At 39.8% G+C, this 23,278-nt stretch overlaps 2 protein-coding genes across 4 annotated transcripts in view; one reads left to right on the forward strand and one right to left on the reverse strand.

The window, feature by feature from the left end:
• The window catches only part of tmem266 (transmembrane protein 266), a 55,663-nt gene extending 48,826 nt beyond the window's left edge, over positions 1-6,837 (forward strand). For all 3 annotated transcript variants that reach the window (XM_017485822.3, XM_047159845.2, XM_047159846.2), the window contains 2 exons: positions 3,505-3,567; positions 4,671-6,837. In XM_017485822.3, coding sequence (XP_017341311.1) covers positions 3,505-3,567; positions 4,671-5,296 — 689 coding nt within the window. In that variant the 3' untranslated portion in view covers positions 5,297-6,837. The remainder of the gene's footprint in view (positions 1-3,504; positions 3,568-4,670) is intronic.
• On the reverse strand, positions 6,635-23,016 carry etfa (electron transfer flavoprotein subunit alpha). The gene is given in 12 exon segments (NM_001200769.1): positions 6,635-6,997; positions 8,504-8,584; positions 9,657-9,722; positions 12,244-12,326; positions 12,486-12,554; positions 12,811-12,912; positions 13,087-13,194; positions 13,993-14,092; positions 16,457-16,539; positions 18,912-18,993; positions 19,079-19,228; positions 22,941-23,016. Coding segments are annotated over 12 exon segments (999 nt in total). The 5' UTR covers positions 22,980-23,016; the 3' UTR covers positions 6,635-6,961.
• Between the last annotated feature and the right edge of the window lie 262 nt (positions 23,017-23,278).

The following is a 23,278-nucleotide window of genomic DNA, read 5'->3' on the forward strand; positions in this document are numbered from 1 at the left end:
CACACACTGATAGTGTTTTGAGGAGATTTCCCCCCTCATACAATGTAAAGCGTGTTGAGTGTCTAGAAAAGAGCTATATAAATGTAAGGAATTATTATTAAGTATTATTAATGAATGATTAAATTAGAAAGAAAACAATTAACATTATTACAACGTTGTAAGACTATTATATACTCACTAAAACATTATATTATTTACCACCCCAGAAATATAATGGATATTTACAGTGAGCTGCAAAATTATTGCCACCTCTTCCTGTTTCACCGGATGAGCTTGAAATTCCTTGTTGTTTGTCAGCATGGGGAACAGTACAAAATACACAAATGAAATGAGACATTTACTTTCATTAAAAAAAGCACTACGACTGTAATAATTAAGATGTTTAAAATACCTGTAGTTTTAATGAACCTGTTTGAAAGAGGATGCAAGTTTATTTTGCCCCCACAAGCAGTGAGGAGGATGGATACAGAAGCTAAAAAGGACCATTAAGGGCACACGGTGGCTTAGTGGTTAGCACGTTCGCCTCACCTCCAGGGTCGGGGGTTCGATTCCCACCATGGCCCTGTGTGTGCGGAGTTTGCATGTTCTCCCCGTGCTGTGGGGGTTTTCTCCGGGTACTCCGGTTTCCTCCCCCAGTCCAAAGACATGCATGGTAGGTTGATTGGCATGTCCAAAGTGTCCAAAGTGTCCGTAGTGTATGAATGGGTGTGTGAATGTGTACGTGATTGTGCCCTGCGAAAGACTGGCACCCTGTCCAGGGTGTACTCTGCCTGCGATGCTCCCTGGGAGAGGCTCCAGGTTTCCCTGTGACCCTGAAAAGGAGTAAGTGGTGTAGAAGATGGATGGATGGATGGATGGATGTTGGACCATTTTGAAGTCAACAACTACAATTATGTCACCTCTTTGCCAACAAACTTGTAAAAAAAGTCTTTTCTTTCTTCTTACCTGGGGTTCTCTAGACACTACTACAACTGTGTCTAATTGGTCAGAAATAGAGCTTTTTGGAGAATGAATTTGAGATGGGTTTGGTCTAATCCCCACTGTTCAATATGGTTGATGTTCTGAGGCTCTTTTTCCTCCAAAGGCCCTGGAAGTTTTGTTAAGACACCTTGCCTCTCTCATGAAATACCTGGAGATTGTAAATGAAAATCTGTCTGCCTCTGCTAAGAAGCTACAACTGGGTCATTTCTGGATCTTCCAGCAGTTGGACTTAATTTTTTTCTAAGACATTGATTGTAAAGTTTTGTGCAGGTTGAGAAATTAAACATTTCAGTGTTGCCACCGGTTGGATCCTGTGCTCACGTCGTCACTGAGCAGGATTTCACGTCCTCCCCATGTCTGTGTGGGTTTCCTCCTACTAGTCAAAAACATGCTGAAAGGTGCATTGGTTACACTAAATTGCACACAAATGTGAATGTGTGTGTGGGACTGGGATCCCATTCAGGGTGTGTGCCTCATGGCCAGTGTTCCCATGAACATCAAGTCCCTGACCAGAATAAAGAGGTTACTGAAGATGAGTCAGTTTTAATGACACAGCTGTGGCACGAACAGTGTTCTGTGTTTGTTCCATGCTATTGTGGGTTTGTCTATGTTTTTGCACATTGCATGATGCATTATATGTAACCAATCAGCAATTAATTGCACTATCAGCCCTGTCCGCAAGGACAGTTAGCCTGTTTTGAGCAGGTACCAAATCTATACAACCATTACCTTGAGTGCTGGACCAACAATCAATGGAAAAATCACAATTTGGCTATTATGGTGCCTAAAGTATTTTTTGTAGTCAAAAAAAGGCCTTTAGTCCTCTTGTGTGATATGGATCGTTGAAGAAAGGAACGATGATCGAATGTTATCTGCAAATATTGAATTGTACTGAGCAAGAATTGTGTGAATTAAGTTTGGTGCTAGATTAGATTAACTAGATTGTAGGTTAATGTCCTGTTTCAAACAAATGTTGACTTTACAGTGTATATTCTTGGCTTTGGTGGAAAAGTTGGCTTTTTGGAAGAAATTATTTTTTAAAATAAATAAATAAACGGTGTCTTGTTACACTCTTTCAGAATATTCAAACAATGCTAACTTTATGGAGAAACACAATGAATTGCGTATTATTTTGTCAACTCTCTGGCAATTTGCTTAAAATCTGAATGAAAAACATGCCACAGATCACTTCCATGTGACTGAGCATAACAAACATTGTTGCATGCTGGCTATGTTTTGTGCACATGATGTCAGCTCACATTGGGATCTGTATAGTTACAGCTGACATACTACACATACCCACAGTGCTCTGTGCATTGGGCCATGTTTCTCCTAAAAGCGTACTCAGATATGGCATAAACATCTGTTCCTTTCACCTGAAAAAACCACAATGGGCTGCCAGCAAGCTACACTCTGGCCCCCAGAGGATTGTGGGAGCAGGACCCTGGCGTGTGGCTTTTGCTCATCAGAAGAGTGTCTGGACAAAAAGGGCTGTCGGAGTGGCGCCTGACCTCAGGGGAGCATTCAGAGAAAGAAGAGCGAGAACTAGAGTAGCCTCAGGCTATGTGTTTTAGTGGCCAAGTCTTATTCACGTCATAACGGGAGTGGACGAGAGATTCCGAAGACAAAGACCCTCTTTTTGATGTGTGCCAGTGCTTCCCAATGACATAATGAATGTACAGAATTGATTAGGACACGGGTATGTTATAGTCATTCTGTGGATATTTATTGCCATTTTATGCATCCAAGAGACTCTAAGACTCGCTTGTTTAAATTATTGCTTTGGATATCCCCTTATTTCCACCATAGAAATTCTTCACATTTCGAACGGAGATAGGAAAAGTAAATAAATGCGGCGATAACATGATCAGGCTCAAGCTGTCAGGCAGTGAGGTCAAAGCTTAGAGCACACACCACAACACTACAAGGGCATTAAATCACCTGAATCCGCCTCAGTGCTTTCACACTCTCACTCCCGCACACTTTCTATCCCTTCCTCCCTCGATCCTTCTCTTTCTCTCCCGGTCTCAGTGAAAAATAAAAGCAGACAGCTTTTGCACTGTGTGCTCCTCCTTCTCCTCATGTGTTATTTATCCCAGAGTGATTGTCTTGCTGGTGTTTTAAGCCACTACATCTCTCCTCCTGGGCCACTGTCATATAAATATTTTAAACAGTAAAAAATGAATGACAAAGGCGCGTGAGTAGGGTTGTGTCCCCGGGGATGAAGGAGTGGCACTTAGAGAGTGGCAGCCTTCCCGTTCTGCCGAGTGGATCTTAAGCTCTCTAACTTATCCAAAGTCCGCCACCTAAGCTCCAATCCTACCTGGTCCACTCTAAGGTTACGCTAGTGTATCCTAGTCATTACAGCACTTGGAACCTGAATCATATAGATCACATGTAATTTATGTTTCTGGTAAATACAAATTCATGTCCCAGTTTGGTTGTCCAATGTGAAATTAGTAGTAATAATAATCTGCCTTGTGTTTTCATGCCATGTCACTGATTGCTTTTGTTTCATTTCAGAAAATATCACTCAAGATGACATGAACAATTACATCAGCCAGTATTACAGCGAGCCAAGTAGTGGTAAGAAAAATATTGATAATATGAGCAAATTGCATGTATTTTATGCTTGATCTATAATAAGAAAAATGCTGAAGAAAAAAAAAAAGCGCTTGCTCCACCATCAGGGGACTGTGTAATGGAATACATATGATACATCAGCCATCTACTGGATTCCACACAGGAGTCTAAGAGCATGACTGGTCCTGCTGTCTGAAAGGGAAAACTTCCTGCTCTTTTCGTGTTGGTTGGAAAAATCTTACCAATTTGGGGGCATCTGTTAGCCCATGTGTTATCCGGTTAAAATATTCCGCTCAAAGTCTGGTATGCAATCTTATAATGCTGCATGAGCAGCAGTTTGATAAATAAATAAATAAAAAAAGACAGTGTGAGACCGGGAGGAATAACATCACACCCATGTGCGCTCACTAAACATCACATTTGGGGTTGAAGTCAGCGCTCTGTGCAGGCCACTTGAGTTCTTCCATACCAACCTTATCAAAACATATCTTTATGGACCTTGCTTTGTGCACAGGGGTACTGTCATCCTGGAACAGGTTTGGGCTCCTTTGCTCCAGAGAAGGCTGTAATGCTACAGCATACAAAGACATTGTAGACAATTGTGTACTGTGGCAACAGTTTGGGAAAGGCCCACAAATGGGTGTGACGGTCTGTACTTTAGGCCATATGGTGTAGCTGTTGTGATATAAAGGATGGGGCTGGGGGAGGGGAGGGGGGTTAGTCAAAATGAAATGTGACGTAAATATGGTCAGAGGGTTGTGATAGTACAGCACCACTCTGTGGATGGACAGATTTCTGTGGATGGCTAAGGTTTTTATAGTTTTCTAAAGTAGTTCTACTTAGAACCCTTTGTGACAGAAACACTTTGTTGTACTGTCAGACAAACTGAAGAACCCTTTTTGATTCTAGATTCAACCAGTTATCCGTCTGCTAGTGCCCAGAAACATTGTTACTGCTAATTCCAGAACTTACACTTTTGGCACCTTGAGCAAGGTCCTTAGCTTTCCAGTGCTCAGACTTCATTCCCCGTTATGACATTTGGAAAAATCCATTTTCCCCCAGGGATATATTCAGCCATAAAGCTTAAACTCTTGTTTTTGTTGCAGATATTGGGATTCCAGAGCCAGGTGCACGCATTATAACGACTGCAGCCATAGATGTGCACTTGCCCACTAACCCATGCCAGTTGCCTCCATCTCTGGTGAGCACTGAAGGACCAGGCAGCTCAGTGAGTGAGGCTCCCAGCAGCACAGTGTCCCGCTCCAGCTGCAGCTTCTCGGCACGTCAGCACAGCGTCAGCAGCCATACATTGGCCTCCAGTAGCGAGTGCAGCTCCACCGTACGTGAGGCCTCCACCTCTGACTACAGCGCCCAGCACTGCTGCCCACCGCCTTACTGCAGCCCACTGACGCTGGGCACACAGGGAGGAGGGCACAACCCCAGCGCTGTGGTCCAGGAGCTTCTCTCATCCCTGTCTGAAGACTCGTGTCTGGCCCAGAAGGGCAGAGTGAACCCCCTTAACCTGAAGCTCCCCAGTCCAGCTGGCTCAGCTAAGGCCAGCCCCGAGCTGGAGCACAGGGTCAAAATTTACAATAAGAGGAACCAAGAGAGTCTGGCTGTGTTCCAAACCAAGCCGTTGATCCACCTGCAGGGAAATGAGCCATTGCTAGACGAGAAGTACAGACTCATGGGGCCTGCAGATGCTCCGATGACTCACATGCCGGATACGTAGGGTATGGAGTGCACCGGCATGGCCACCATCACCAGCTGAAGCAGCTTCCCTCCCCCGTCCTCTCTCTCTCTCTCTCTCTCTCTCTCTCTCTCTCTCTCAGCCAGCACTGTTCACGCTGACTCCCAGGCTTCTTGCTCTCTAGAAGTGCACACTGAGCGACACACTAAAGGACTTTGCTCTCAGTTGCCTTCTCCAGAGGGGTTTCCCAACTTCATGGTGAGGAATTGTTGGCACATGTCCTCCCCTTTCTATTGAACTCAGCAAAACACTTAAACAGTGTGTGTGTGTGTCCCTCCTGCCAAAATTGCACAACCTTCCAGAGCCCAGGGAGAGGCACTTTGGGAGCCATCACTGGAACATTCATCAGGAATTTCCTACTTCAACGTTCGTCCGTGTTCGGTGACCGTCTGAAACCAGCAATGGGATACAAATGCACTCGAGCTTTCAGACAGGCACGTAGTATAGAAATGAGGCGGGAATACTTGTGATTCTTTGTGCTCTTATTTCAGGGTTTGGTTTAGGTGATGGGTCAACGAGGTAACTGTTTTTATTCGTTTTATTTATATGAATAATAACACAATGTACAGTACAGGCCTACTGATCCGACTGCTGCAGGGTTACATTTGATCTGTGTTCAAATGTGTCGAGCTGTGTTACTCAGCCAAATTTCTTACCTTCGCCTTTCTTACTGATGCTAACGTTTGTATTCAAAATTCTATGACTGGAACAAAGCACGCAACTCAAGTATTTTTAAAAACCTGCTTAGATTTAATTTGATGGGGGGGGAAAAAAAAATTCAGGAATATAATTTTAGTAGGTTTTTATGAGGAATGATGGGTAAGAATGTTGTCTTAAGCCCTAACATTAACCCCATCCTTATAGCATGAGCCTTTGAGAATAAAATTTCTGCTTTTTGATTGAGGCTGACTAATCCTGTATTGTTGATTAAGGCATTTTATATAACTGATAATGGGAGAAATTGTAAAGCAAATAAAAGTTGGTAAATTCATTGAATCTGGTGGTTTTCTGCATTTGTTTAAGCGTGGTCATGTGGAGTATATAAATATTACAGCTATTCTGGAAATGTAAAAAGGGAAAAGAAGAGAAGACTGTGACTAACTGTTTTGCAAAACAGATTTTTTTATTTAAATGATTTATTACAAACTGTAAGTCCAGACCAGACAACTAAATGTGAAATTAGCTTACTTTGTCTAAGTGCACTGAAATGAAAGAGCATGTCCATTAATGAAAGCAATTGAAACCTGCTTTAAAATTATGTATCACGTTTTTCTTTCATGAAGCGGCCTTTAAATAAAAATCAAACTAAAAATGGACTGATGAGAGTTGATATTTATTACTTGACATAGATGGCAAGTGTGTGTGTATAGATGTTACACACTGAGCCAAAGGCCAAAACATAATGCTATTGGCAAATTAGATCGGACATCATTAATATACTGACCACATTATGATGTTATTAGATACAGTAGCATGAAATGTAGACTCCTGAAAACGTTACATAAATAAAGAAAGGTCTGAGGTGTGCATCAGGAGGGAAGAATGCAGGAGGAGTGACATTTCCTAGCTCATTCATAAGGCAAGTGTCCGGCTCAGTTACACACAAGGCTCAGGAGTATGTCCCAGCTAGAAGCCGAGTAATGAATTTCACTTCTTCAGCATGTCGATCATCTCAGGGACAGCCTATAAAAAAAAAATTATTTTTTTTTTAAAAAGTCTTTCAAGATTGTCATCACTGTAACAAATTCAGATTAACCTACACAACCTTATGCAGTCACAAATTAAAACATTTTAATTTGTACATAATTCTGCAGACTAGATTGATATTTTGTGCACACTACCGGTCAAAAGTTTGGAGAAACTTGACTGAAATGTTTCTCATGATCTTTAAAAGCTTTTGATCTGAAGGTGTATGATTAAATGTATAAAATCGGTGTTGTAGACAAAAATATAATTGTGCATTCATTTCTTTCATTTGAAAACTAACATTTTATTTACCAAAAAAAAAAAATGGATGACTCAGAGCGAAATATTCCGAAAAGCAGCCATTAAGAGTCCAGCGTAGGTGAGAACTACTTTAATACTGTTTAAAATGCATCTCAGGGGAATTTCTCAGGAAATCGGTTGAGAAAATACCAAGAATACATTTATGGAAATTCTAGGCAAAAAGGGGTCTACTTTGAAGATACTAAAATATTTTTGGATTTTTTTATTTATTTATTTTTTTTAAATCACAGAAGTAAGGAGGTGAAAACTTATGCAAAGTGCTAGATCACAAAGAGAACACGTTAGTCTGCTATACAGCCAATTTTCTTAAAAAGCTTATCAGCAAAATACCATCCTATTACTTGAAAATAGAGGCTATGCAAAGCAGCTATAAAAGAATATTGTCACCTGAATATATCCCCTAGATCCCTTTTCAGTTTAAGGAAGAGGCGAAAGCCTATCTATATTAAATCAGTTATCTGAGGAGTGATCAGGTGTAAACTGATCGGTAAGCAACTTCTCGGTCTATCATTACCAGTCACTTCCACAGAGTTTGCACACACACATGGCAAGCACTACACAGCCTAAATAAAACATGAATGACAGGGCCAACACAGGAAGATTACAGGCGCTTGCTGTTGTGTGTGGCAACCCTCTGCCTCCTGCACTTTGTATGCCACTGTAATACCACAGAAGCCAATGGGCCATGTAAAGCACTGGCACAAGGGCACTGAAAATAAAGGTGAAAGTCTACACCCCAAACACTTGTAGTAACTATCAATTACTTTTCTGCTGCGAAGGAGGGAGAGATGCATGTTTTGTCTGCCGCTCCCTAACGTTAATGTGCAGGCCCCAGTTCAAGACCAGACTCTTCTGATTAATGCAAGTCAATAATTCAGCAGAAGCACATTTCCATTAGCTGGAATAATGCATGCTGCAAAATTTATCAGGGAAAACTGGGGCTTTCATTTCTCCAGTATTTCTGCATTTCTCAGTCCTCTGACTGGAACTGAGAAGGTAAACTTGGCACTACAGAAACCACCAGGGCCTCACATTGGATCAGCAAATACCCAGGAGTCTGATTACATGTTCAACAGCCCTAAAATGTGTGACTTTAATGATTTTATTTAATGAAATTTCTCACCAAACCATAGTACTGTGTGTGATGTTGCTTTTCTTTCCTAGTCACCGAGACATGTTTACCTTGAATAAGTCAGCAACCAAGCCGAAATCGGCAACCTGGAAGATGGGGGCCTCAGGATCCTTGTTGATGGCAACGATAGTCTGTAAAACAACAAAACAGGTTTCAGACAATACAGCAGTGCTGGCTGGATTTTTGCTGATTTTCTTCAATTCGACTCCACAGGCAAACAAAAGAGGACTTAGAAATTAAACTCTTAAATAAAAATATGAAATTCACAAATTGCCAGATTTCCAGGGAGTGAAAATCAACAACAGTGATGTGAAACTTTGATTGTGTGAGAAGTTGATCATTTTCTAAGAATAGCAAGCCCCAAAGCAAGTTTTATCCCTCTTATACCATAGCAATTTGGCAAATATAAGGGTTGTTTTTTTTTTTTTTTTAATAATTACTTAAAGAACAACACGTCATACTTCTTTTAATAATTTATAGTTTCATTTAAGGTTGTGGAACATCAGTGAAAGAAGTCATCACTTATGCTATAGCAGGTATAGTAGTTATTTTATTAATAATACACTATTTCCCTTCCTTGAACTTAATAAGACCACAAACCACAAAGTCCCAAAGATTTTCCGGTGCCAGAAAATGTAAAGTTACAGCTTTACCTATGACTGTAACAAAGTGCTGACACTATAGATAGCTAATAAATAGCTAAATAAACACCTCCTCAGAAAACTTGAACATACAATTACCCACGTTTTTAATCCATTTTAAACTACAGTCCGTGTTATAGAAAATGAATCAATACTTTCTGACCAATTGTAATTGAGCAGTGCTGTGGTATAAGCGATTATAATTTACACAGTTAGTTATCTGAAAATGAAGCAGGTGAGTCAGATGGAGAAGATGTAGATGGTCTGCTAGATACTGAAGCACTGTCACAAAGAGCTGCACTGCCAAGACACAGATCAGGCAGAAAAAGCATGTAAATAATACATGCAGGTAAAAAGCTCCTCCAGATCACATTAAGAAAATCACTCTCCAGTTGAACACACCGTCAAGTTCAATAGAAGGAAGACTTGGGACACACACTGGAAGATTCAGAAGTGCCTGCTACAGGGCAACAGACTAGTACAATCTTCAGTATTAACTGCTTCTAAAAACAGTTAATTAATATATTAATATGCAAATCATTGTGGTGGTGAATTATCCTACCTTACTGTCCTTCATTCCAGCAAGATGCTGAATAGCTCCAGAAATTCCAACCGCAATGTACAGCTCCTGTGCACAGAGCAATAGAGTACAAAATTACACCACAGTCCTGCACCCAGCATGCACACACAAACTTATTATAGAGAACTTATTGTACAGCTTCTTATTAAAACCAGTACGCATTTCAAGTTAAAATATAAATGGTATTGGCATACTGCATTATGAATATCGAGTAGAATATTATGGTGCAAATATCATCTGCAATATTACTCATTTATCTTCAACTAAGCAGGTGTCACTGATTCGTGTTAAAATAGTGACTATTTTCAATTTAACTGCTATTAACCTAAACATTTCCCCAATTAATCTATCAAACCGAATTATGGTTCTCTCTTTATCTCTATTCATTAACCTGACAGTAATGAATCGCTTTAGAACAGAATAACTCATTTAATAAGCTTTCAAGGCCCGACTGAGCTCTTCCCTAATCAGTTCCTGCCTCAGGCACCAATATGGCAGGTACAAATGTGCTGCTCAAATGCAGAATAATAAATGTGACTGCTGCCTGCAACTAGCCCTTAAATAAATGAGAAACTGCATGCAGCAACTCCAGGCCTACTACACCGTGCTGAATAAATTGGTAAATTATAATAAATGTCATTTTTAGAATAAAAATAAAATATTTCATCGAAAAGATGTAGTGGTTAGAAAGGTGGTTAGCACAGGCCTTGGGCAACCACACGATCATACTGTACACGATCTGGCACATCAGTGAAATACCTAGCCACCCCGCCTGAACATTTCTAGAGCCAGAACAGCCTTCCCAAGTAATCCCTAAAAAGCAGACTCTGAAAGGGGTGTAGCATGAAGGAGCCCCCACCATTCCTTTCCCCTCTTTCACCACCCCTTGCCTCTAGGGACAAGCTCTCAGCTTAATGCACTGCCCTATGAATATTTTAGTGCTGTTTAATGTGACTGCCATGCTTTCCTAGGAACACAGCATCAATTTGTGAACACACAGGCAGCCTCAGTCCTAAAAGCCAGGCCACATCTAACTCGAACAAGGCCAGTCCAATACAGTATTTTGCTCCAGACCATACTGAGACACAATCATGGAGGAGTCTGAAAGAAAAGTTTGACTCTTAAATCAGAAATGCACAGCCAAAGAACCTGAAGCTTGTATGCAATGGAACAAGATTAGATAAGTGCTTACTGGTCATAATACCACAATTTGTGTAACAGAAACATGACACCAGTTCATAAGAACACAAACGAATGCGATTGGAGTAAAAACAACGAGTTATGGAAAAATATTAATAGTAAGCACTACTATGTCCAGTACTAATAGATTCCAGAGTAACCTCGGTGGGAAGCTGTGGACAAGTTTTTAAAACAGTAAGTAAAAAAGTAAACAGTTTTGTTAGTGTGAAGATTTTTCAGACTAGATAAAGCCATGTTTATATATACTAAGCTGGGAAATTATCTTTTTTTTATTTTCTTTTGCTTTAATTAAATTAAAGTTAACACTTTAATATCACTTTGTATGAAATGTAGTACTGTGTGCAAGACATGTGTGCATGTGTAATCCGACTAGTGGCTGCCCCCAAAGGAAAGGAAGTCCTCATCCACTATTTTATTTTTTTTTCGTCATTTAAAGTGAATTAAAATGTAAATAAAATCATTGCACTGTAGCAGGGTGAATTCCGTACTGACCAGTGTTGTGTGAAAGAGCTCTTTTGGAGCTGTGGGTTTGCACATCACTATCTGATCTCATTCAATTAGTTTAGAGTCAGATCAGCATATGCTAGCTCAACGAGGGCTCATTTTCAGACACTGAAGCTGGAGTTGAACATGGTGGAAAAAATTATTTGTACCCTGTATATGGCTGTTAATTGAAGTGCAGTTTGACTTCAATTTTACGCTGCACTACAATTTTTTGCTGCATGAACAAAAAAGTCTAAAAATCATTGAACCAGTTAACCATGGAAAAGATGACTAGTCAAATACATTTTTTTATTATTTTTAATTACTGGTCCACTAGTTAAAATCGATAGATGTACAACCCCTAGTCTGAGTACTAAAATCTCTTTAGCGTTCCTTCAGAATGATTACAAATACGCAAATGCCATGGAGCATCCGACAAGCTTGTCAAAACATTTGGTGAGCTGGGTTTGAAACTGGGTTACCCGATTTGAGCCGAGGGCAGACATTTACAGCAGTCTGCTCCACTAATGGCTCTGGTAAATCATTTAGGAGCCTGAATGTGCCATTAACTACATTACGGAAGCTCCATGCCGCTCAAATGTGTGGATAATGACAGTTGGGAGGTCCCACTTGAACCAGATAATGGAAAATTAACCTTTTTAAAGAGCACCAAGAATCCATCTTTATCTGACTAGAAAAAAGACTGTTGGCTTGAAAGTTCGAGCAATCTATCAAATACTTCAGACAGTATGGTGGATATGAAGAATAATGCCTTCTGATGGAGTTTGGGTGAATTATCTGTCGTGTTTATAAACAGTATGTATGAGCATTCAGAGTCTTTTGGAAATAGCAGTCAAGTTCATTTGCAAATAACAGTGTTACTTACAGGAGCTACAATCTTTCCTGTCTGTCCAACCTGCATGTCATTGGGGACATATCCAGCATCTACTGCAGCTCTGGAGGCACCAACTTGTGAAATAAAAGTATAGAATATTCAGTTTATGCCCAAGGAACACTTAAAAACTAGTTTAAAAAAAAATAATAATAAACCTCACTTAAGAGATAATAATCATTTTCAGTGACATCATGAACCTTGTCGTTAGTGAGGGAAAATATTACCCTACTTACCAGCAGCATTTAACTTGTCAGCCAGGTCATAAAGCAGCTTGAAGTTTTCAGCACTCTTCAGACCTCTGCCTGTTAGGAGAGACAGAAGGCAGACAGCCATATAGCATAACATTATTGACAAGATTAGGACTCGTGTCAAATCAATACTGGCTTGCTTTTCAACCTATTGATTGACCACACTCAAAAATTATGAGTAATATTCAGCATCATGACACGCACTTTCATTTCGAATTGAATGGATTAGGTCCAAATGAAACGCACTCATCTCACTGCACATTAGTAGTCTCCTACTAAAATATAGTTGTTCTTATGAGCAGTCTCTTACCTCCAGACACAACAATCTTGGCACTAGTGAGCTCCGGCCTGTCATTCTTGGTCAGGTTCTGCTCCAGCCACTCAGATATCCCAACGGGAGTAGCAGAAGACACTACAACAAAATAATCTCTTAACATTCCGTAGTTTGTAATGAAAGTTGTTTTCAGCACACTCATTTAAATCCTACTTACACTCCACATGGAGGACAAAAGCTTTGGATCGTTGATTCAAAATTACTATGGAATTCTGAGCCCCTGATGCACAGAACACAGACTAGGCCAAGTACCTTGTTCTGATGTCGCACTTCCGCCCTGTTTAGCAGGTTCGAAAGAAGTCCCTCTTACTGTGAAGACCTTGACTTTTTCATTGCACTTGACAGTGCTAAGAGCATTTCCTAAGGCAAACACAATACAGAGATTGGAGTTTTACATTGTCGTATAAGGTTTTTCTGAAACTACTTCAGAGAATGCAAATGACAATGAGCAGAGTTTTTAAAACAGGCAAGTCTCACAGATGACAAATACATTTGCTCCAAATGGCAAAGACTGATTTATATTGGTTCAGCAGATACAAACAGCCATGTGTAAATGTAGCACTGCACTGTTCAATGGTCTAAATGCTTTAACAGAACTTCAGCGCCTCTAGCTAATTATCCATTTTTCATCCGTTTATCCTGTTTGAACATTCCTATGAAAGAGCACTGATGGAAAATTTGGGTGAACTGTGTAGTATTGTAGATCAGGTTCACATTCAGTGAATGGCCATTTAAAAATAATTTATGGTACAAAGCAGAAGCCCTGTGTGAAAAATGTTACGAGTAGATTGCAGAAATGAAGTACATATATATATTTGGCAAAAGATAAAGTGGTTAAAGAGAGCATTTATTGCACTCTCTTATGCAGGCTGATTTCATAAGAGACTTTTAGGACATAATTACTGAAACACTGGTCAAAAGGGCACCAAAAAACTATTTAAAAAAAAAATACTGATTTTTCAGTGAAAACCTGATTTAATACATGGGAGTGAGTCATTGGTTGCATATTCATCCAAAAGTAGTAAATCATATAAACAAGCACAGGAATGCTCTTGTGAGAAGGACAAGAGAAACATGATGTGAATTGGAATACATTCAATACACATTACACATAGTAGTTAATTCAGATTATTACAGAAGGATACACTTCACAGTTACCTGCATAAATTGTCCTCACAAAAGTGTCAGGGGATTTGATCTCAATGATGTCGGAGATTGGAGCAACATCCAGCTTGGAAGCCACTCTGGGAAGAAGATTCTGCGAAAGATACTAAGGTGTAATTTACACTCGAGCTATATCTACATCATGTTTTGAAACATGTAGTCCAATAAAAAAAAAAATGTATAATAAAGAACAAAAAAAAAACTAAAATACATTTTTGTTGGGGGGGGGGGGGGGGGTGCTGGGGGTCCGGGAAGAGTACTTGGGTTTAAGTGTGAGTTTTGCATCTCTACGTGTCCCCCCCAGCACTGGCTGAATTTCAGCTTTCCATTTTTAAGATGCAATGATCTACATGTTCCACTGAGAACTCAATTTTAAAATATTTAATAATTTGCCAAGTACAAGTCGTTGCGCTTTACACGTTAAAGCATTCCAGACTGATGGTGATGGATGTTAAAGAAGGCAACATTAGATGATATGTTACAGAAATATTACCATTTCACTTATACAATACTGACTGTCTAGTAAGCAAACAATGAAAAAGAATCTACATGGTGTTGATTTTTTGTTATATTGATCTGTATAAATAAACCTCTTTCTGCAAGGCCCCAGAGGTTTTTTTTATTTTTTTATTTATAGAGAACATGCCTAAATAAACAGCATCATGAAGACCAAAGACCTATCAAAACAACTTCACGACTTCTCTGGAAAAGCATCAATCAGGGGTTTTTTGGAGAGTTTTTTAAAATCCCAAACTTTCAGCATTCCACAGGGCACCAATAAAACCACTGTTGAAAAAAAAAAAAAAAAAAAAAGGAAAGAATATGGCACAATGACATACAGGAGGCCATCCACCACAGTTCGATACAGGGTAAAGGTGGGCATTAGTCAGACATGCATCCAAGGGGCCAAGGGTAACTCTGAAGGAGCTGGAGTGCTCCACATCTCAGGTGGAGAAGCTGTTCAGAGGACAACCACAGCTCAGACACCAACAAAGCTGGGCATTATGGAAGAGTGGCAAGAAAAAAAAGCCATTATTTAAAAATAGGCATATAAAATACCATTTCTGAGTTTGTCTTTGACAACAGGCATGTTAGAGAGGTTCTCTTGCTTGATGAGACCACACTAACTTTTTTGGCTTTGGCACAAAGCACAATGTTTGGTGGAAACACAATACAGCTCATGACCCTGATAACACCATCATAACAGTGGAGCATGATGGTGATAGCACCATGTTATGCGGATACTTTTCCATCAGCAGGGACTGGGAAACAAGCTGTATGGAACCAAATACTTGTGTCAAAATACTAAAAATATTTTGCACCTTCAAACATGTGTAAATCAAATGGTAAAACAACAAAGTCCAATTCACTTCCAGATAGCAACACTACAAAATGTGAAAAGGTTCAGGGGGTGAATACTTCTGCAAGGCACTGTATTTAGCATGACTTGTCTATCAATCGATCCACCAGCAGGCAAGGTTTCTACTTCAAGAACATAACACTGAATGGTGACTGTAGGTTACTGCAAAAATGAACCCTGAATTAAATGTACGGGCTAGTCTCCTGTATATGGGTGCAGTACTTTTTTTTTTTTAATAAAGATTCCATCTTTATAAAAACTTAAGCTCTATAATGGAGCAAAAATACAGGTTCAGTCTTTGCGATGTGTGAAAACGTCCATGATCTTGAACCTCAGACTGAACACAAACATCCTGTCTGAGAGGGGAAAAAAGTCTAGATGTGAAAAATATCACATAGTGGTACCTCAAGTGTTTCATATAGTGACATAATGAAACCAAATCCACCACTTAAAAAATCCATCATATGAAATACATCTAGCCAGTGAGGAATCTGAGACTAATATATCTATTTGGTCTGGGGTTACACTACACAAGATACTGTTAAATGTATTACAATTGAATTTAAATACCATTAGATCTGCCGGCTGACAGTTTGGCTGCAGAATGACAAATCGCTGTGCATATAATGGTGGGCTGGGCTTCACTTCACTTACTTCAGACTTCTCAAACAATTCAGAAAGGATAAAGTCCAGCACAACATTAACTATGGAGTGTCAGACATGATTCATATCCCATTTATACTCCACAATAAACCCATTGAGAATAATTTACAACAGATCAAAGCAAATGTTACATACAGAATATTATAACCTACTTGACTGAAGAGATAGCACATAAAGAGGGAAAACAGAAAAAGAAAGGGAAAAAAAACTGTAACTAAATGGATAAAGGGTATGAAATGATTTTCTTTATTAAAACACTCTGACACCAGCGCATTGGTTAAGAACACCACATCCTACAAGGTTTCATGCTATACTTAAGCTTATACATTCATGTTTTTAATATAAGTTCATATTTCCAAGGGAAGCAAATGTTACTCCAGTGAACTTTATGCTGCCATTTTTACTGTACAATAAAAACTAATAAATGTTATTTACCTTTCCAAACGCAGATGCTCCGGCACAGATGTGTGTAAAATTGAACTGTTTCTGGCTTGCCAAGATGAGAGGCGTCAACTCCTCTATGGCGGACAAAAGAGGAAACAAGCCACATTTTACTTTGAATCCTATAACAACCCACAAATCGTCAAACTCTTAACAGTCTGATTACCATTATTTATGGGGGGAAATGATGGAACTGCTTTATTCTGACGATTCTGTACCCTGATGGTTTAGTACTGTAGCTCATACAGTGAGGGAAAAAAGTATTTGATCCCCTGCTGATTTTGTACGTTTGCCCACTGACAAAGAAATGATCAGTCTATAATTTTAATGGTAGTTGTATTTGAACAGTGAGAGACAGAATAACAACAAAAAAATCCAGAAAAACGCACGTCAAAAATGTTATAAATTGATTTGCATTTTAATGAGGGAAATAAGTATTTGACCCCTCTGCAAAACATGACTTAGTACTTGGTTTAAAAACCCTTGTTGGCAATCACAGAGGTCAGACGTTTCTTGTAGTTGGCCACCAGGTTTGCACACATCTCAGGAGGGATTCTGTCCCACTCCTCTTTGCAGATCTTCTCCAAATCATTAAGGTTTCGAGGCTGACGTTTGGCAACTTGAACCTTCAGCTCTCTCCACAGATTTTCTATGAGATTTAGGTCTGGAGACTGCCTAGGTCACTCCAGGACCTTAATGTGCTTCTTCTTGAGCCACTCCTTTGTTGCCTTGGCCGTGTGTTTTGGGTCATTGTCATGCTGGAATATCCATCCACGACCCATTTTCAATGCCCTGTCTGAGGGAAGGAGGTTTTCACCCAAGATTTGACGGTACATGGCCCTGTCCATCATCCCGTTGATGCGGTGAAGTTGTCCTGTCCCCTTAGCAGAGAAACACCCCCAAAGCATAATGTTTCCACCTCCATGTTTGACGGTGGGGATGGTGTTCCAGGGGTCATAGGCAGCATTCCTCCTCCTCCAAACACGGCGAGTTGAGTTGATGCCAAAGAGCTCCATTTTGGTCTCATCTGACCACAACATTTTCTCCCAGTTGACCTCTGAATCATTCAGATGTTCATTGGCAAACTTCAGACGGGCATGTATATGTGCTTTCTTGAGCAGCGGACCTTGCGCGCGCTGCAGGATTTCAGTCCTTCACGGCGTAGTGTGTTACCAATTGTTTTCTTGGTGACTATGGTCCCAGCTGCCTTGAGATCATTGACAAGATCCTCCCGTGTAGTTCTGGGCTGATTCCTCACTGTTCTCATGATCAATGCAACTCCACGAGGTGAGATCTTGCGTGGAGCCCCAGGCCGAGGGAGATTGACAGTTCTTTTGTGCTTCTTCCATTTGCGAATAATCGCACCAACTGTTGTCCCCTTCTCACCAAGCTGCTTGGCAATTGCTTGTAGCCCATTCCAGACTTGTGTAGGTCTACAGTCTTGTCCCTGACATCCTTGGAGAGCTCTTTGGTCTTGGCCATGGTGGAGAGTTTGGAATCTGATTGATTGATTGCTTCTGTGGACAGGTGTCTTTTATACAGGTAACAAACTGATATTAGGAGCACTCCCTTTAAGAGTGTGCTCCTAATCTCAGCTCGTTACCTGTATAAAAGACACCTGGGAGCCAGAAATCTTTCTGATCGAGAGGGGGTCAAATACTTTTTTCCCTCATTAAAATGTAAATTAATTTATAACATTTTTGACATGCGTTTTTTAAAATTTTTTTGTTGTTATTCTGTCTCTCACTGTTCAAATACAACTACCATTAAAATTATAGACTGATCATTTCTTTGTCAGTGGGCAAACGTACAAAATCAGCAGGGGATCAAATACTTTTTTCCCTCACTGTAGCTGTATCACAGTGGTGTAGTGGGTAGTGAAGCTGCCTCATAGCCCCAGGGTCCACGGTTCAATCCTGAGCTTGGTTTATTATCTGTGTGGAGTTTCTGTGCAAGTTCTTCTTGTGTTTGCATGAGGGTCCTCACAAAAACATGCCTGGCGTAAATTACTCCTATGTGTGAATAAAGTGTGTAAAAGAGTGGTACATAGTGCGATTGACTGGTGTCCCAGTGTTCCCGGGATGGGAACCCGATCCCAACCAGTATAAAGTGGTTACTGAAGATGAATGAATGAATGAATTACTAAACCATCAAGGGAAACACACTTGTGAGATAAAACCAGAACTACATGCAAACGTGTACCACTTCTGTCTAGGTGGAAGAAGACTCCAATGTATTTATCTCTCTTTAATGTTATTGTCAATTATTTTGGCAGGCATTAACTGAAGCTAACAGTTTGGAAACTCAGAACCCAGACTTGATTCAGTGCAAGGCAGAAGCTGTGTGAAGTGAAATTCACCAAATATTAGAAAAAAACAGTTCTAGTTCTGACTATCACTGACTGCCGTCTAAAGCCAATAAAATGGCTTTTCCTTGATCCTTCCTTTACCTGGTAACATCCCTTTGTAGACATCATGCTGGGCAACCAGAACCTTTTTCACTCCTTCAACCTGTGAAAGTTGCTCTGCCACCTGCACACAAACACATTTCAACATTTGAAAGCAGAAGTTTAATTGGTGATAATCAAATTATAACTGGATCAGAGTGTCCATGTACCTTAGCACAGTCTGTTCCAGCAATGAGACAGGACACCTCCCCACCAAGTTTGCTGGCTGCTGTGATAGCACTGAGAGTGATAGGCGTCAGGGTGTCATTGTTGTGCTCTGCAACTACCAGGGTGCTCTGAAACCTCTGGATCAGGCCTGACTGTGGGAAGAAAATATAACATTACAACATTAACATTATAACAATACAACATTAAACAAATGGTCCACAAATTTTATACATACTGGGGTTTGCTATGAAACCACTAAATAACATCTGAAGTCACATAATTAGTCCCCCAGTGTGCAATCAAAGTGTCACATGATCTGTCACATGACATCAGTATAAATACACCTGCTCTGAAAGACCCCTGAGCAACATGAAGACCAAGGCGCTCTCCAAACAGGTCAGAGACAAAGTTGTGGAGAAGTACAGCTCGATGTTGGATTATAAAAAATATCCCAAACTTTCAAAATACCATGGAGCACCATTAAATTAGTTATAACAAAACAGAAAGAATATCACCACTATGAACCTGACAAGAGAAGGCCACCCACCAAAACTCACAGACCAGGCAAGGAGGGCATTAAGCAAAGATTCAAGAAAGACACCAAAGAAAACACTGAAGGGGCTGCACAGAGGATATTATATCTGTCCATAGGACAGACTTTAAGCTGTGTAGAACCGAGTCAGTGACGTCACTTCACAATGGTGCAAAACGCATTTCTAAGAATAAAACACATCTGAGAAACAGCAGGGGTCACAGAATGAGCTGCTGTGAGGAAAATGCATGATCCAGGTCATCCAAAACATGACAATGTTTTATATTAAGCGCTTCAAACAAACTCCTAAGTGTATTAACGTGGCTTGTCATGTAAGATGCTGCAACACATGCGTGTATTGTTTAATGTGTTCCAGACAGGTTTTCTTCAGCACAGAAATTATATTTTTATCTTTATATCCTTATCTTTTAATGTTAAAAATTCACACCAGTGTTTCCATTTCACATAAAGACTCATCCTGACAGCGAGTCTCCATTAAACTTCACTGAATGAGCGTGTCCACGCATGCATGCCTATCAAACAGTGCACAATAGAAAGGAAGCACAATAACTCTGACCAAAATATTCATTTTCATCAAATATGTTGTTTGATGCTATATTTAGAAACAAAAGTAATTGTGTTTATGAGAGCAGTAACTAATGGGGTTAGAACATGTAATTGTATATAAATGTAAGAAGTGTCATACATTTGCAGAATAATTTAATGTTACTGTGTTCAAATGAGTGAATGTGTGTTACTGCAGAACATTCAACCTCTTACCAGTTAACACTTAGTTTGTGCTTTTGTTTTTCTTTAGCATTTTAATATAGTGATTTAACTTCTGCTTTAAAGCTTGTGGACAATCAGTTGTTTTTTTGTTTTCAAAATATAAAGGTTTTTTTTGTTTGTTTAGTTTGTTTTTTAAAGTCTTTTGCACAGTGTATAGCATAGCCCACATAGATACATTTAATACCTTTTTCATAGCCGTCAGTTTTCAATGTTTGAAGGACAACTCTGGGCTAAAAAAAATTTTTACAGAAAATAAAAATTGGCCTTTTAATACAATTAATTGATTAAGCAAAGAAATAATCGACAGATTAATCGATTATCAAAATATTCATTAGTTGCAGCCCTACATGCCAAAGAGCATGGCTTTAAAAAATAAAATGTGTTTGGAGTTCACCGAACAGCATTTGGCTGACTTCCCAAACACGTGGAAGAAGGACCTCTGGTCAGATGAAACTAAAACTGAACTTACTGCCCATCATGGGAAACACAATGTGTGGCACAAACCCAACACTTTCCATCACACAGAGAACACCATTCCCACAGCGAAACATTGTGGTGGCCGCATGATGCTGTGGGGATGCTTTTCACTGGCAGGGAGTGGAAAACTGTTCAGGATTGAAGGAAAGATGGATGGCACTAAATATAGGGCAATTATTGAGGAAACCTGTTCAGTCTGATTTGGACGGAGGTTCACCTTCCAGCAGGACCATCCAAGTACACAGAGTTACATCATCAGAGACACGGATCAGCTAGTCATCCATGAGGTGAATGCAATGACCAGCACGATGACACTGATCGAGGATGACTTACAAAATTTATGCTTTAGAATCTGATCTGTTTGAGCAGAATATACAAATGAGGGGGTGAAAGAGCTGGACAGTCTAAAGGACTAAAGCACTGCTGCATTGGTCTCTTTAGACAGAGATGAGCTCTCACTGACAACACTATCAGCAGGTAGTGGAATAAATTGAGGGTATACCAGCATTTCAATTAAATAACTTTAAACTTTAACAAAACAAAAAGAAAAGCAAAAACTCAACTCATTATGAATATGGATATTCAATTCATTCAGGGTGGATTTTTACTTTGATGTCACACCGGTTTACAGCATTGCATGTATATTGTGGACAATGTGTAAAGAAAGCATTGTAACTGTAGAACAGAAGCCTCCCCTATCACGTGGCATGTCTCGTTATCCATGACACTGTTAAATCTCCCTCTCAGACACTCACTGAACAGAGCAGATGCAGAGAGAGGTGTGAGTGCAGTGGGAAAGCAAGACCTCGCACTTGCAGGACAGTACTTTTGTACTGGTTTGTCCAAAAAGTCACAAGAGTTGTCACCAGGCGCTTTTTTTTTTGCAAAAAAGTCACTAAAGGGGTCTGAAAAGTCGCTATGTTGGCAACACTGGTCTGTACTGACAGTTAGGTAAAAGATAGGTCAAGCTCCGCCTCCCCCAGCAACAAGAAAATACAGAGAGAGAGAGGGAACGCGGGGTTTTTCCATTTATGCACATTCTATTTGAAAAGCAATCAAATACACAGAGTCCCAAATGATGCCCTGTCTGATTATTTCTTGACAACAATCTGCGCCCCCCTTCCGATCTCTCTGCGCCCCCCAGGTTGAGAACCGCTGATCTAGAAGAAAGTGAATGCAATGTGAAGTAGCATGGATATGGCTCTAGCAGCAAGTCTATAAATGACAGAGTGACAGCTGTGATCAGATAGCCATCATTGCTGTTACTGGGTCAATCCAAACCACAGTAGGATTGAAGATTAAGATTGTAGGCTGATAGCTCGGATCAATACTCAGATCAATATTCGTTACATGGGGAAAAGGGTTTGTTTTTCTTTGGGAGGGGACGGGGGATTGGATTTAGAAATAATAAAGATTCTAATATACAGTTCAGGCAATTAAAATATACAGAGTCAGCATTGGGTCTTAGAATGGTGATCATATAAATAATAATAATAATAATAAATAATGGAATTATATTATACATCATTAATAACCTTGACATGTCGCTAACAGCTATCTAGCTAACTAATAAGCCGGCTGCTAGTTTTAACCACAGCTGTGAACTCTTCCCAATGCATGGAAGTAAGTAATATTTAAATTTGCTTATATTTTAGAGAAACGTCTGCATTCAGCTAACTAAAGCACACGTCGCGCCCACGGTGTCGCTGAGGTTAAATAACTAGGTGACAGGTCACATGCTAGTTAACTGGCTAGCGTTAGCATGATAACGATGCAGCCCCATTACTCAGTTTGCTATCTAACAAATGACAACTTTTTTTTAGAAAACTAACCTAGTTAGTTGGAATGAAAATGCCATTTCTGTTAACCGTGCCTGTGTCACGCACATCACCAAATAAAGTGCAAGTGTGTGCTGTTCATTAGCTAGAACTGTTAGCGGACAATGCTAACACTTATTCAAAACACCTTCACAACCGTTTATTTTACGCCTAATCGGTAAACAACAACGTATAAAGAGCTCCTGAATCGGAAGCAGCATAAAACTCTGGTATATACATGTATCTTACCAGCGTCCTGAGGTTTGACTTGGTAATAGCTTTGAGCATGTTGACGACAGCCGCAGCAGCAGAAGTCACTCTCCCTCACACTGCTACCAAGGTTTAACCTGAAAGTCTCGCGAGATTACATGCAGCGTCACGTGATCTATAACCGCTTCCGTTTTAGAGAAACGCCCACCTATAAATACTTGGTTCATAGCTGTGTGGTTGTGTTACAGCCTAGGCTATGATAAAAAATGAACATGTTCCTTGTGTTTTTTGTTTGTTAATATATATATATATATATATATATATATATATATATATATATATATATATATATATTATCTGCTTGCAAACATGACAAA

Source organism: Ictalurus punctatus, chromosome 14, assembly GCF_001660625.3.
Source record: "Ictalurus punctatus breed USDA103 chromosome 14, Coco_2.0, whole genome shotgun sequence".
Lineage (NCBI taxonomy): Eukaryota > Metazoa > Chordata > Actinopteri > Siluriformes > Ictaluridae > Ictalurus > Ictalurus punctatus.